Here is a 14584-nt window from a genome sequence, read left to right on the forward strand (position 1 = left end):
TATTTCAAGGCAAAACTCATCTCCCTACAACTTGTCTTAACTCAAGCGCTAAGTCCAGTGCTCCGCACACAGTAAGCGCTCAATAAATACGATTGATGATGATTAAGTCAAGATACATTTTAGTGCTGATAATGATCGTCCTCGCCCATAAACGAGCCACAGCTAACAAGAGACAGAACTGAGAACAGGATCCTCAGATCTTTTCACCTACGCACATCAGCTCAACTGTGACTCGATACGAGTTTGGACTTCATACTAGGGTTACTCTGACTCAGAGAAGGAACAATCAGAATGGAAGGAAGAGGAGAAAACGTGTGAGTTTTGGGGACAAGGCTGGCAACGTCCCCCCAATTGCCCCTTCGGCACCAATGCCCGATCACAGAAGCCTTCCGCCGCCGCAAGGTCTTTCACTACAAAACTAAACTGTTTCCATACTTTTTTATTTGTTAAATTGCTAAAAAGTCATCGGGGGAGGGAGGGAACATTAACAAAAATGAAATTTACACAGATTTAAATATCAATGAAATCCACTTTTCATTCCTATACTTGTATGTGCCTAAAATGATTATTACAGGGTAAGTCGTCATGGCGGTACACCTGAGTCATACGGGAAACCTCACTCACAGCACCAATTACATCGGAGCACACCGGGGGTTGACCTGGACTCCCGCTGGTTGGTGGTGAGCGGAGAGGAAGTCAACATCAATGGTTTTCTCTCTCATTCAACGATGAACCACTAAGGAAGCCACTGAGTGGGAACCGGGCAGAACATGCCTTCTGCAACACGCGAGCAGGGGGAACGGGAGAGGGGAGAGGTCACTTTTTCTCTCGCTTTCTCTCTTACTTCTGATCCTTCACGCTGACTTGTAAGCTGGTAAGGGACCACAAATGAAGCAGAGCAATGAACATCGCCATGCCAGGATCACCGCAAGGACAAAGACAGATGGGCAAAGTGACCTGGAACGTCGCTTTAGGTGGGGAGGAAGGAGAGAAGCAAAGCACAGGAGAATCCAGAGAGTTGGAATGGAATGGGGTGGGGGGAAGGAGAGAGAGGAAGGGAGGGAGGAGAGAGGAGGGGGAGCGAGTGAGAAACAGAGAGAGACAGAGAGAGGGAGGAAGGTAAGGTCCTTTCATTCTCCACTGACTAGAGGCCTGAACTGTAAGCTATCTGTCCTCAATGTTAAGCTGCAACAAGATCCCAGCTCGTCTTAGGCTACTTTTGAATGTCAGTTTTTGCTGTAAACTTCCAGCACTTGAAGGCTGAGTGTTTCGCCCAGCTGTGCCTTAAAAAAAAAATTTCCAGAACTCTAGCGCGTGCTCCCAAAACACAAAGGCAAAACATCCCTGTGTTTTCGAAAGACGCGAAACCAAAACACAGAAACCCCCGTGCCACAGACCACAATGGGCAAGAGAATTGGCGCTCTTTTCATGGAAGGTTGGGAACCTGTGGAAACTCCTGCTACAAATTCCATAGAGTGAGCCGTTAGGTCCACGCAACGCTGCAAACCTGGAAGGCACTCGGTAGGCCTGGAAGGGGTTAAAGTTTCAAGTAGAAACAAAATCGTTTTAAATAAATACTGATAAATAGATCTTCCTTTCTTTTTCCCGGTGCTCCTGAGGTTTAGAGAACAAAGTTCTGTCTTGTTTTCTCAGCAGGTTTAAGACAAAAGTGGTGTCCAACGTGTTGGTGTTATAAATCTGATTTAATCAACTCTCTCTCCGACCTTGGAGATGCTGGCCTCATGCCCTTTTCAAGTCCCACGCCTGGTGTGGCTTAGGGGTAGGCTGGAAAAAGGTCCACCACCGTGGTTAGATTGGGGATCTATCCGGGCTCACCCACTATAAAGGGCTCGGATTCCTTCAAGATTCACACAAACCCCCTCTTCGCCATCTAACACAATCCTGGTGTTCAGGGGCCACCAGATGCAAGCGAAGTTGGCAGGTCCCCAATCCAACCCAACCCCCAAATCTTCAACACCAAATGAGTGGAGCCGAGGAAGATTTTTCTTGGACAGCTGTAGCCCACCTCGGGCGGGGCCTGGGAGTGACAGTGTAGCAGCAGGTTCCCAGCAGGGAACCACACTCTTTTCGAAAGAAAACCTCCTTCGCTTGCTGCTTCCAAAATGGGGATGCAGCAATTAAGAGCTAGGATGGGAGATGGGGGTGGTGGAGGGCTGGCCCAGAGTGTTGTGATTTTGGCTACTACTAAGGAGATCTTTACCCACTTTCAGTCTCCCACCTACTTACTGCATCTACCAGTCACTGTTCTGAAACAGGAAATGGGGTTTGGAGACCGTTTCGGTTCCCGAACCCCATTTCAGCTCCAAGGTTCCGGCAACAGTGACTAAATCGATGCTTTTCTTTCAGGGTACCGCAACCCGGCAAAAGAAGACCGACCCCCAGCCTGGTCTAACAGTCCTAGCCAAGGAAAGGATGGAAACGGTCCCAGAGAAGTGAGTCCGGGGATCAACACTGAGCTTGGCTTAATCTGAGAACAGAGTAAGTAGGCACATGGGTAGCTCGCTCATTTAAGAAGATGGAATGTGGTTCAGTTCCTCGGACCCACACGCACCTTCTCTCCTGGGAGCTGGCACTTTGCTGGGCTTGGCAATGGGAGAGAATTTCCACCAGGACTGACCTAACACCCTGCAGTTCAAATAAACTACAATACTGGAGAAATCCGGGGCTCCGGATCCAGCTGAAACTAAGCCTCCCTGATCTCTGGGGTCCAGGAAATTCCCACAAAGCTAATAGAGGATGGAGAGCTCTAAAGACAGAATTGGAATTTAAAAGCATTTTTCAAATCTCCTGCTCTAAAAATCACTGAGAATCACATTCACACCCAATGCCTGGTATTCGACTGGAATCACATCTATTTCTGCCTTTCCCTTACGGGTTATGACTTCGGAATCTGGTTGACTCACATTTCCCAGGTCACCCAACTTTTCCAGTTCTGATCTTCCTGTGACAATGGAGCTCTCCACGGAGCCAGAAGAAAGGGTGGTGGGGCTTCCCTGATCTAGAATGTACTTCATCGCTTTCTGTAACACACGCTTTTTCTGTCCGACTTAAGCCGAATCACTGACGCCTGACCTACGAGGTCGGAAACATGGATTTTGGAAAAACTGATACGGAAAAGTTCTTGGGAAAAATGACACTTTGCTAATCGCGGGCAGAAGCCCCAGCCAATGACTTTTTTCATCATTTGCAAACGTGGATAATAGGTCCAACATGCTTTGGAAGAAAATGGAACTGAGAAAGAGGGAGGCATTTCTGAGATGCTACAAGTACGTCTCATGAAAGCATATGGGGTTGGCATCTCAAAATTCACCTCTGGCACCCCAAGAATAGTGGCAAATGCCAAAGCCCCTCTCCTGCCACCCCAACTGGACACATTCCTGGTAGGTACCTTTTTTTCCTCTCAACCTCACCGAGAAGAACTGATTTGAAGGGTACGAAAAACGGAATCCACATTTGCATAGAAATTGGAAAAGCAGGCACCAGCGAGGGAAGACTTTATCGGAGAGAGAATGAGTGGACTGGGGTTTTGGCAAGTTGCTACCAAATGTGATTGTCAGAGAATTCCACTATCAAGGGCAGTCTGACTAGGCTACATGCTGGTTGTACAGACACGGATTTCCTGACGATTCTGGCATTTCAATGAGGATCAGCCCCACCCTGCTTCCCTACACTTCTCCCAGCGCGATAGGCACGGTCTAAAGAGACCAAAGGGGGCTGAATGAAGCCCAGGCCTGAGGAAACCAAAGGTATTTTGTCTCCCTCCTAGTGTAGGTTGCTTTTCAGTCCCTTCTGAATCACCAGAAGGCAGGGAAAAAAAAAGAAAAACATTGCTATTTTTTTTCCAGAGGCAATTGCGTTGAATCTGCATTGCTATTTCAGAGCATTCAAGCTTGAAGTCTCTAGCTCTCCCTCTGCGCAATTTTCCTCACCTGGTTCCCCATCTCATAACCGCAGGGAGGGCAGTATATAAAAGTCTGTATCAGGCGGTTGGTTCTTTTAAGAAGGTATTTGGTGTTAGTTGGTATGTTCCCTAACTTCTGGGTCTAGTTACAAGCAAAGTAGAAAAAGGCAGCAAGGCCTCTGCTAAAACACAGCAACGATTTTATCGGAACCAGCACGGAGATCTCTCCCCCTTTGTAAACAGAGTTGGCTATATAATATATACATATATATATATATATATTTTTTAATATAACTTTTTAATGGAGACTTCTGACCCCAGCCCCTGGAGTGAGGGTTAGATTGGGAATTGGAGATTTGGTTTCTGTAGTTTGTTTGGATTTTATTTTTATTTATTCCCCTCACCTCCCACGCCCCGCAATTCACAGTTTGAAATGCCTGCATGACTGTGTAAAATTCAAAAGAAAAAGCCACAGAAAGGGGAGGGGTTTGGAACGCGCCTTTTGCCATATTATCTTTTTGCTCGCACGAAGTACAAGGCGTTTGTTTTGGGATAGTACTTCACGTTCTGTTTCTTGTCCATGAGGCCACCGAATATGATGAGTTCGCCCCTTCCCTGTACCACCGTGTGCAGGCTGGTTTCGGGCGGCCCGACCACAGAGCTGCTATTGAACACCTTCCACTTGACCCGCCCTTTCTCCTTGGTGTCTTTAATGTCTAACACGTACATCTGCATAGGCTTACAGTTCATGCTCTGGTACAGGGGCTTGCCGACGTTCAGAGACTGGGGCGGGTGGTGGCCCAGGCGCCGGGCGATGGGCGGCAAGGCGTGCCCGTCCCCCTGGGCCGGGCCCGGGCGCGGGATGGGCACGGTCTCTGGGCCGCTCAGGCTCTGACTCCCGGGGGAACTTGGGGAAGACACCAGAGGAGGGCTTAGCGCCGCAGAAGTAGACGGACCTTTCGAAGAGAGGGCTTTGACGGCTTCCAGGCTCCTCCGCAGGGCCCCGGGGGACACGGCGCCCGGCAGCGCGCCGGCCCCGTGAGGCGGGGTGTGGATTCCGTTCGTCTGTTCTGGGGGGTTCCTCAGGCTTCCCCCGACCGTCCGGTGGTCCGTGCAGTCCATCTGACTACTGCTGGAAGCGGGTTTTAGATCCCAGTTCAGGTCCATGGAGCCTAGTCGCAGATCCTTCTGATCCGGAAGGGATCCTCGCCGGGGGGCCAGAGAGAGTCCGATTTTCACGTCGTACCCTTCGGCAGCGGATGGGGTGCTGGGAGAAACCGCCTGAACTGGGCTGTCCAGGGAGGCCCCGCCCACCGCGGCTCCTCCCGGGGACAGACTCCCTCCGTTCAGGATGGGTGAGCTGTCCCCTCTGGCCGGGGAGAGGCTCCCTTCCCGAGAGCCCGAGGGCGTCTGCCTCTGGGCCCTGGGCCTCAGGGTCCCCCAGCGCCCATTGACGCAGGGCGCTTCGTCTGCGTTCCTTACGGGGGACTGAGAGCGGTACTCCCGGGGCTCGGGCACCAGGGCTGGTGGGGTGGCACTGATGGGAGACGGGCGAGAGTTCAAACTGGGGCTGAGAGGCGCTCTCCCGCTGGGAGCCTGGCTGAAGACCACCACACACTGGCCCACCTGAAAAACAAAGGGGACGTTACTACCGACTTCCTCCAGCCTGAAACTCTCTCTCTCTCTCGACTGGGCTGAGAGACTTCCAGGGTGCCCCAGTCTCAAATGAGACAGAAAACGCCCTCGGGAGAACTGCCCTGGCGTCGCAAGGCCGGTGGCGATCTAAGAGCCGCTTTCACCATTTCAGGAGAAATGAACGGGCCGTGGGAAATCCATCCTCACGGCTGGCTGCCATTCCCCACTCTTACCCTGCAGGCTGGGTGACACCAGAGTTCGGGGGCCCCGTGATCTTCGTTCTCCACCTTCAGGGGCTGCCAGGTCCACGGGCTAGAGTGCATGTGCAGTAACCAGGCATCCTTGAAGAGCTGTGAAGGAAAGGACGGATGCCCGAACTTGGCTTGGGGTACTGTGCTTTGGTACAGACACTCCGCTGAAGTTAGGGAATGTTTGCAAAAGGAGTGCCTCGGCAGAAAGAACAGATGGGGAAGCCCAGCGGGGACCTTTCTTAAATAAAGACCCCCCAGATCCGAGGCACTTGGACTGTGACAGCTCTTTACGTTTCAAATCTTGCCTCATTACCAAACCAGGGATAACAACAATAAAAACAAGAACCACAGTCACGCTATTTTCTAAGTGCTTCCTATAAGCCCAACATGATACTAAGTGCTGGGATGGATAAAAGATAATCAGGTCAGATCCAGTCCCTATCCCACATGGGCTTACAAGGGAGAGACAACAGGCATTTTATCCCCATATTACATGCGGAATTTTACATATTAATAATTAATATGTAATATTACATATTACATCTGGAAACGGAGGCATAGAGAAGTGAAGTGAATTGTCCAAGGTCAGACGGCAGACAAATGGGAGGGCTAGAATTAGAACCGAGGTCTCCTGAACATTGGGCCTGGGTTCTTTCCACTAGGTCACGATGCTTCTCAGTAGTCCTAGACTTCAACTTTTCCTTCCCTCTGTAGACTGTCAGCTCATTATGGGCAGCGAATGTGTCTACCTACCCCACTGAATTGTATTCTCCCAAGCGCTTAGTACAGTGCTCTGCACAGAGTAAGCCCTCAAGAAATACCATTGATGAAAAAATGGGAGAAGTGACTGTTTCAGGCTGAGTAGCAGAAAATACACATGCTCCCAAAACAAGGATCTCTGGTCAAAATGCCTAGCACAAGCAACTGGAAGGGAATGGGGCAAAACATCCAGGAGAAATGGGTGTGATATTCCTGATCCTGGAGTGCTTTTCTCCAAGACTTTCACCAAACACAAGTCAGGGCAGAAAAAAATCTTCCCTCAGGTGGCACGTTGACTGGCTGGAGCCCCTAAGAACTATTTCTGGTAAAAATCTACACACTTACTGCATTTGGACCTCCACAGCCTCCAAGGATTAGGATGGTCTGGTTGTCCATGACAATCTGGAAAAGGCAGACAAAAGAGGAAAGTAAACAATAATAAGAACTGTGATACTTGTTAAGTGCTTGCTACAGCCAAGCACTGGAGTAGATACGATATCATTCAGGTCCCATGTGGGGCTCATGGGCTAAGCAGGAGGGAGAACAGGTTTTGAATCCCCATTCTGCATGTGAGGGATCTGAGCCACAGAGAAGTTAAGTGACGTGACCACAGTCACACAGCTGATTGAGTGGCAGCGGTGGGATTAGGACCCAGGTCCTCCAACTCCCATGGTCCATCCTCTTTCCACTAGGCCACGTTGCCTCTCTGATTAGGAACAAATAATGTAAAGTCATCCCTCCTCTGCCACTTGTCAGCTGTGTGCGACCTTGGGCACGTCACTTAACTTCTCTGGGCCTCAGTTACCTCATCTGTAAAACGGGGATGAAGACTGTGAGCCCCACGCGGGACTACCTGATTACCTTGTATCTACCCCAGTGCTTAGAACAGCACATAGTAAACGCTTAACAAATACCAGGATTATTATACAGGCTCATGTGATCTGCATAGACCTCGATGGGTCTTTGATGCCTCCACAACCACAAAGTGGACTAAACTTTGACAATGAAACTGCACGGCTATGCTCTAGGTTGGTCAAATATGTAAATTAACGTTCAGACCTCATCCAGGGCAGTGTCCCCAGACGAGTGAAACCGGAAAATGGCTTGGTACTGTTGGACTTCTTGCGACCTCGTCCTCTAGACTGTAAGCTCGTTGTGGGCAGGGAATGTGTCTGTTATATTGTTGTACTATACTCTTCCATGCTCCGAGTACAGTGCTCTGCACACAATAAGCGCTCTATAAATATGACTCACTGGTATGACATTTAGGACCCATCAGATGCTGGAAAACAGACAGCAGATGAGAACGACGCTGACTTCTTTTCTGCCGAGTTTAGGTCGACCTCCCAAGGTGGCAGGCTGCAGAGGGCTCGTGTGATTCCCGTCCCATTTTTTTTTTTAATGGTATTTGTTAAGTGCTTACTATGTGCCAGGCACTGTACTGAGCACTGGGGTAGATACGAGGTTCTCCTCTCCGATCTCCCATCCTCCTGTCTCTCCCCACTTCAATCCATACTTCACGCCGCTGCCAGAATTGTCTTTGTGCAGAAACGCTCTGGGCATGTTACTCCCCTCCTCAAAAATCTCCAGTGGCTACCAATCAACCTACACATCAGGCAGAAACTCCTCACCCTCGGTTTCAAGGCTGTCCATCCCCTCACCCCCTCCTACCTCACCTCCCTTCTCTCCTTCTCCAGCCCAGCCCGCACCCTCCGCTCCTCTGCCGCTAATCTCCTCCCTGTCCCTCATTCTCGCCCGTCCCGCTGTCGACCCCCGGCCCGGAATGCCCTCCCTCTGCACATCCGCCAAGCTATCTCTTCCTCCCTTCAAAGCCCTACTGAGAGCTCACCTCCTCCAGGCCTTCCCACACTGAGCCACCTCCTTCCCCTCCCCACAGCACCTGCATATATGTATATATATGTACATATTTATTACTCTATTTATTTTACTTGTACATATTTATTCTATTTATTTTATTTTGTTAATATGTGTTGTTTTGTTGTCTGTCTCCCTCTTCTAGACTGTGAGCCCTCTGTTGGGTAGGGACTGTATCTATACGTTGCCAACTTGTACTTCCCAAGCGCTTAGTACAGTGCTCTGCACACAGTAAGCGCTCAATCAATATGATTGAAGGAATGAATGAATGAGGTTAGACACCATCCCTGTCCTAAATGGGGCTCACAGTCAATCCCCATTTTTACAGATGAGGTAACTGAGGCACAGGGGAAGTGAAGTGGCTTGCCCAGGGTCACACAGCAGACAGGTGGTGGAGCCACGATTAGAGCTCACTGGGGAGTTACGTCCCCTGACTCCGAGGCCCTTGCTCTACCCGCTAGGCCACGCTGCTTCCCGGGGTGCGGTCGCATTCACGGAATAATGGAAAAACTGTAAGTAGGGGGCACCTGAGACTGGCCACCTCTTGGATGAGGGCTGGGGCCGGAGACGTTTGGCTTGGACCAGCCCCACTGCTCCAGGTCCAGGACCCAGACGTCGTTACTCCTGCAACGACAAGAGCACAGGCATGAAGCTGAGGGCGCATCCACTCAGGGGTCCCACGGGAACCATTATATCGTGACACTCCTTTCAGGATGCTTGGCAACGGTAGGGCACGCCCACTTAGTCCCTGCCGGGTCTTCTAGATTAACGCGCGGCACAGATACTCGTTGGCTGTTACAATCTCCTGCCCAAGAATCAGGAATTTCTAGCTAACAAACTTCTATCCCGTTACACTCGCCACAGATTGGCAGAAATGGAAAGCAAGAAGCGGCAGGGGGGAGGTTTAGATAAAACCTACAACTCGGAGGTAGGCCAGCATAGCCCATACTTAAGGATCTCACTCTGTTTCCCAGACAGAAATTATTTCTTCTCTCCAATCAATCAATCAATCGCGTGCACCATCAAGAAGGGAAGGTTAGTTCACATTCATCGACAGTCGCCATTTAAGAACAGTACACTCCAGGTCGTGAATTGCATGCGTGATGGGAGATGGTGTCTGAAACACCTCAAGAGAACATAGTTAGCAGACACACACTTGTTGACAGTGAAGGTTGCTACACAGTGGAGTGAGCTGGAGGGAAAGTGTAGGACTGATCCCTTTCCTGGGAGATAATAATATAATAATAATAATAATAATGGTATTTGTTAAGTGCCAAGCACTGTTCTAAGCACTGGGGTAGATACAGGGTAATCAGGTTGTTCCACGTGGGGCTCACACAATCCTCATTTTGCAGATGAGGTAACTGAGGCACAGAGAAGTGAAGTGACTTGCCCAAGGTCACACAGCTGACAAGTGGTGGAGCGGGGATTAGAACCCAGGTCCTCTGACTCCCAAACCCGTGCTCTTTCCACTAAGCCACGCTGCAGAAATACCATCTGACCAGGACAGTTAGTCAGCCTGGAGTTAGGAGGATGGAGTAGACAACCTCTCGATTCCCCTACAGGCCTACCGAGTCTCTAAACCAAGTCTGCCGCTTTATTCTCTGGCAAAAATAGCAGAAGAAGCGCACCAGCCAATTCCCTCACGCATAAAATGGGTCAGGGAGGGGGGTTTTTGAGTTTGCTGATGAAACTAGGGAGAGGAGGGGAAGAATTACCCTCTCATCTACTACTCTTTCCCCTCCCCGACCCACTCAAAGACTAGAGAGATTGTTCCCGGCCTTCTCCCTCTAATCTGGATGATGTTTCAAGGGCCACAGCCCCCCACGTCATTTAGCCACCACTCCCTGCCCGCCGCCATTAGGAATTTAAGAGGAGAATGACAGGAGAGCTGCAGGAGGACGAGACTTTATTCAAACACAGTGGGGCTTGCAGGAAGGGCTGGATCTCCTTGAACCGTCATTGTTTATCCATCATTATCACGTCCACCACAAGTATTCCAGCGGGCTTGGGGAGGAACTGAACCGACTTACATTTGCCTAGATCCTAAGGAACCACCAAAGACGATCATTTTGTCTTCTATCACACAGGAAGAGTGGCCCGCCATAGGCGGAGGACCATGTGTCGTCACGATGCAATTCCACCTAGGGGAAGAAGATGGGAAGAAGCTAGGAAATCCAGTTTCACTTTTACATCTAGCGCTTTAACATGGGAACCAGAAACTGGGGATCAGTCCTTTGCAGTTATATACTAAGCAGAAAACCTTTTATTTTGCAAAAATACTTGAGAGTAGACAAATTGGTTCAGACACCCCTGTTCTCTTAGCAATTGGACCTCCTTTAGGATAGCCTGTCCTTTAAAAGTGAAATTCACCCTTGCATCCCTAATTTGGATGGTTCATATGGAATTCAAAACAAGCTCTCATCTTCTACAAACTGGCTTCTCTGCATAAACTCCACAGTGAATTACACCAACCACTTTGCCCGCAGTTTTCTTTCTCTTACCTCTGGCTGGCCCTTGCCAAGGGATGGGAATGGCTTGCATTTGGATGGTGAATAGTTTAAATAATCCATCCTTTTGGGAACACACCAGCAGAGGGGTTGGGAACCACGGGTCTCGAGATGTGCAGTCGCAGCCTCGAGCCCAGGGGTGTCCAGCGTGCAGCTCCTGAGCTGTGGACGGTTCTTGGGCGGCTGTTCAGCTCAATGGGGAGAGCTAGCTAACAGGTGCGTCTTATTATGGGTGATTTCACCTCTCTGGCAGCAGGCTGTGGTGCCCCCTGTTCCAGTACTTCCAGCAGCAGTAGAAGCGCCCCGGCCCCAGAACCAGTAGCCTGTTACTTGCCATCGCTCCTGGTCACCACTCCAAGAACACGGTTCTGGGCCTCGGAACTTTTTTTTTGCTCTGTGCCTTTGGACCTTGGTGCAGAGCACTTCAATTCACAAAGCTCGGACTCCCCACCACCCCGATCTAGATGGTCTTTGGTCATCAGAGTCAACCACCTGAATGGCTCCCTCCTCCTCTCCCACCTCCTCAATGGGAACCGATGGCACCCAGAGGGGCAGTCTCTCATTTTTAGGTCAGGAATGGCCCCTCTCTCTTCCTCTGACATAGCCACCAAGCACCCCGAGGCAGCCCCCATGACCAAGGAGAGCTTTTGGAATCAAAAGATCCCCCCTTCACTGCTTACCAGTTTTTGGAGGGGGAGTAGGTGTGTATTTCATCAAAGAACCTTTCTGGCTGGTGTAGAGGATAGGGACTTGGCCGGGTCCAGCCACCAAACAGCACAAGCAGGTCTTTGTACACCACCAGAGTAGCCCCAGCTTTCGGCGACGGATAAGAACCTGTCAGAAGACAAAAGCAGTTAGGACTAGGGAACGGCCGGCACCCGGCAAGTTAGCGGGGCTTAAGCTGCGGTTGCCTGTGGATCAACTTTTTCCTATGGAAGTCGCAAAATGGAACTGTCAGGATGAAGCTGGGAAGGCAGACAAGAGTAGGTTTTGAAATAGTAAGGGGAAACCACCACCCATTTGAGTGCCTTTGCAATTACTAAAAGCCTGAAAGCAAATCTTAGATATGGGCAAAACATCTGTCAGTCGGTGACGGGAAATTACTAGCTTTCTAACAGATTTCTTTAAATTACTACCTTGGCGGAGAGTAAAATTATTGCTTTGGCACTCAGTCCTTCAAACGTGAAACATCTACTAACTTTTTCCCTAGGGAGGCAGGAGAAAGAATGCTAATACAATTAGCTTTGTTCAACAAGGAATGAATCGGATGCACAGAAGAGGAAACTTCTTCAGAATCTGGGAAGCTTTAAGCTAACCTTTCACAGTCTTTGTGGATAAATCGCTAATTAAAAGTGCACCTTGATCATTCATTCATTCAATCGTATTTATTCATTCGTTCATTCAATCGTATTTATTCATTAATTCATTCAATCGTATTTATTGAGTGCTGACTGCGTGCAGAGCACTGTACTAAGCGTTTGGGAAGTCCAAGTTGGCAACATATAGAGACGGTCCCTACCCAACAGCGGGCTCACAGTCTAGAAGGGGGAGACAGACAGCAAAACAAGACATATTAACAAAATGAAATAAATAGAATAAATATGTTAGAGGGAAGTGTGATGGAGATGGAGAGAGAGTTCTGCACAGGCCCAAATTTTATGGCCCAGGTGAAGCCCACTGTGTATTGGAAAATATGGGCCAATTTTGGGCATGAACTCAAAATTACTGAAAATTAACCTGTAGCAGGCCTAAGGATTTTCAAGCAATCCCCTTCAAATCACTCAGCAGGAATGAAAACCAATAAGCAAACCCACGAAAGCTTAATGCCAATCTCTCAACTATTTGGGAAGCAAAATAAAGGAAAGCGTTCAGATCTCAAGATCAGCCTATCCATGACTAGAAGTTTCCAGTTTGAAGTACTGTGCCAAAGCAATAATTTTGCTCAGCACCAAAGTAATAATTTAAGGGGATATGTTAGAAAGCTAGTAATTTCCTGTCGGTGACTGCCCAGGTCTAGACAGGGGGAGCTTTTTTAAAAAAAAGGCCTCGGTTTTAATCTCTTCCTTGCCTTTTATGCAGGTTTTTTGGGAGTGGGCATCAGTGCTTGTTCACCTCTGTGCCACCTGCCGAGGCTTGGGCTCCCACTCGCCCCCAAGGATCCCCCAAGGGGATGGGGGAGTCCTGGGGCAATTAGCTCTCTGTGGTGAGAGCGAGTGCACCACCTCCAGCCCCAAACACACCTTTATGGTATTTGTTAAGCAATTAATAAATGGTATTTTTTGAGCACTATGTGCAGAGCACTGTATTAAGCTTGAGAGAATACAACAAAACAAAATTACAGACAAGTTTCCTGTCCATAATGAGCTTGCAGTCTACGGGGGGTGGGGGGAGACAGACATTAATAGGAATAAATAATATGTAATACATAATTTAAAGATATGTACATAAGTGGTGTAGGGTTGGGGTTCTTCTGGTATGTGTTGGAGCGAGTGCACCACCTCCAGCCCCAAACACACCTTTATGGTATTTGTTAAGCAATTAATAAATGGTATTTTTGAGCACTACATGCAGAGCACTGTATTAAGCTTGAGAGAGTACAATAAAACAAAATTACAGACAAGTTTCCTGTCCATAATGAGCTTGCAGTCTATGGGGGGTGGGGGGAGACAGACATTAATAGGAATAAATAATATGTGATACATAATTTAAAGATACGTACATAAGTGGTGTAGGGTTGGGGTTCTTATGGTATGTGTTAAGTGCTTATTATGTGCCAGGCACTGTTTTAAGTGCCAAGGCAGATATTCGTTGGGGTGGGGCTAACTCAATGTCTAAAGATCAAAGATCCAAATGCAAAGATGACAGAAGGGAGAGCAGGCTGGGAAGAAGAGGGCTTCATCGGGGAAGGCCCCTTGGAGAAGATGGGCTCGGGTTCTTACCACTAGACCCCGCGGCTTCTTAATTCTTAGGCCTGTCTTCCTGTGATAATGGGTTCCGTGTGTTTACCATGGAGGAGAGTAGTAATATTACAATAATAATTGTACTTGTTAAGCCCTTACTATGTACCAAACACTGTTCTACGTTCTGGGGTAGATACAAGTTAATTCCCAGACTAAGCTCCCTCCTTCCTCTCCCCCTTCTCTCCCTCCCCATCCCACCAGGCCTTACCTCCTTTCCCTCCCCACAGCACCTGTATATATGCATATATGTTTGTGCATATTTATTACGCTATTTATTTATTTTACTTGTACATATTTATTCTATTTATTTTATTAATATGTTTTGTTTTGTTATCTGTCTCCCCCTTCTAGACTGTGAGCCCGCTGTTGGGTAGGGCCCGCCTCTATATGTTGCCAACTTGTACTTCCCAAGCGCTTAGTACAGTGCTCTGCACACAGTAAGTGCTCAATAAATACGATTGAATGAATGAATGGGGCCTTAGTAAGTACTTACTATGTGCCCGGCGCTGTACTAAGCCCTGGGGTACATACAAGCTAATCAGGTTGGATACAGTCCATGTCCCACATGGGGCTCACGGTCTTAATCCCCACTTTGCAGATGAGGTAACTGAGGCCCAGACAAGTGAAGTGACTTTCCCAAGGTCACACAGCAGATGTGTGGTAGTGCCAGCA

At 48.8% G+C, this 14584-nt stretch overlaps 1 protein-coding gene across 1 annotated transcript in view; it reads right to left on the reverse strand.

The window, feature by feature from the left end:
- Positions 1-423: 423 nt before the first annotated feature.
- FBXO42 (F-box protein 42) overlaps positions 424-14584 on the reverse strand; it is a 114423-nt gene continuing 100262 nt past the window's right edge. Inside the window, exons 5-10 of the mRNA XM_038746416.1 lie at positions 11633-11786; positions 10476-10586; positions 8970-9066; positions 6913-6969; positions 5791-5907; positions 424-5548 (exon numbers count right to left, since the gene is read on the reverse strand). Of these exons, the coding sequence (XP_038602344.1) occupies positions 4433-5548; positions 5791-5907; positions 6913-6969; positions 8970-9066; positions 10476-10586; positions 11633-11786 (1652 nt within the window). The 3' untranslated portion in view covers positions 424-4432. The remainder of the gene's footprint in view (positions 5549-5790; positions 5908-6912; positions 6970-8969; positions 9067-10475; positions 10587-11632; positions 11787-14584) is intronic.

This window comes from Tachyglossus aculeatus, chromosome 5, assembly GCF_015852505.1.
Source record: "Tachyglossus aculeatus isolate mTacAcu1 chromosome 5, mTacAcu1.pri, whole genome shotgun sequence".
Taxonomy (NCBI): Eukaryota; Metazoa; Chordata; class Mammalia; order Monotremata; family Tachyglossidae; genus Tachyglossus; species Tachyglossus aculeatus.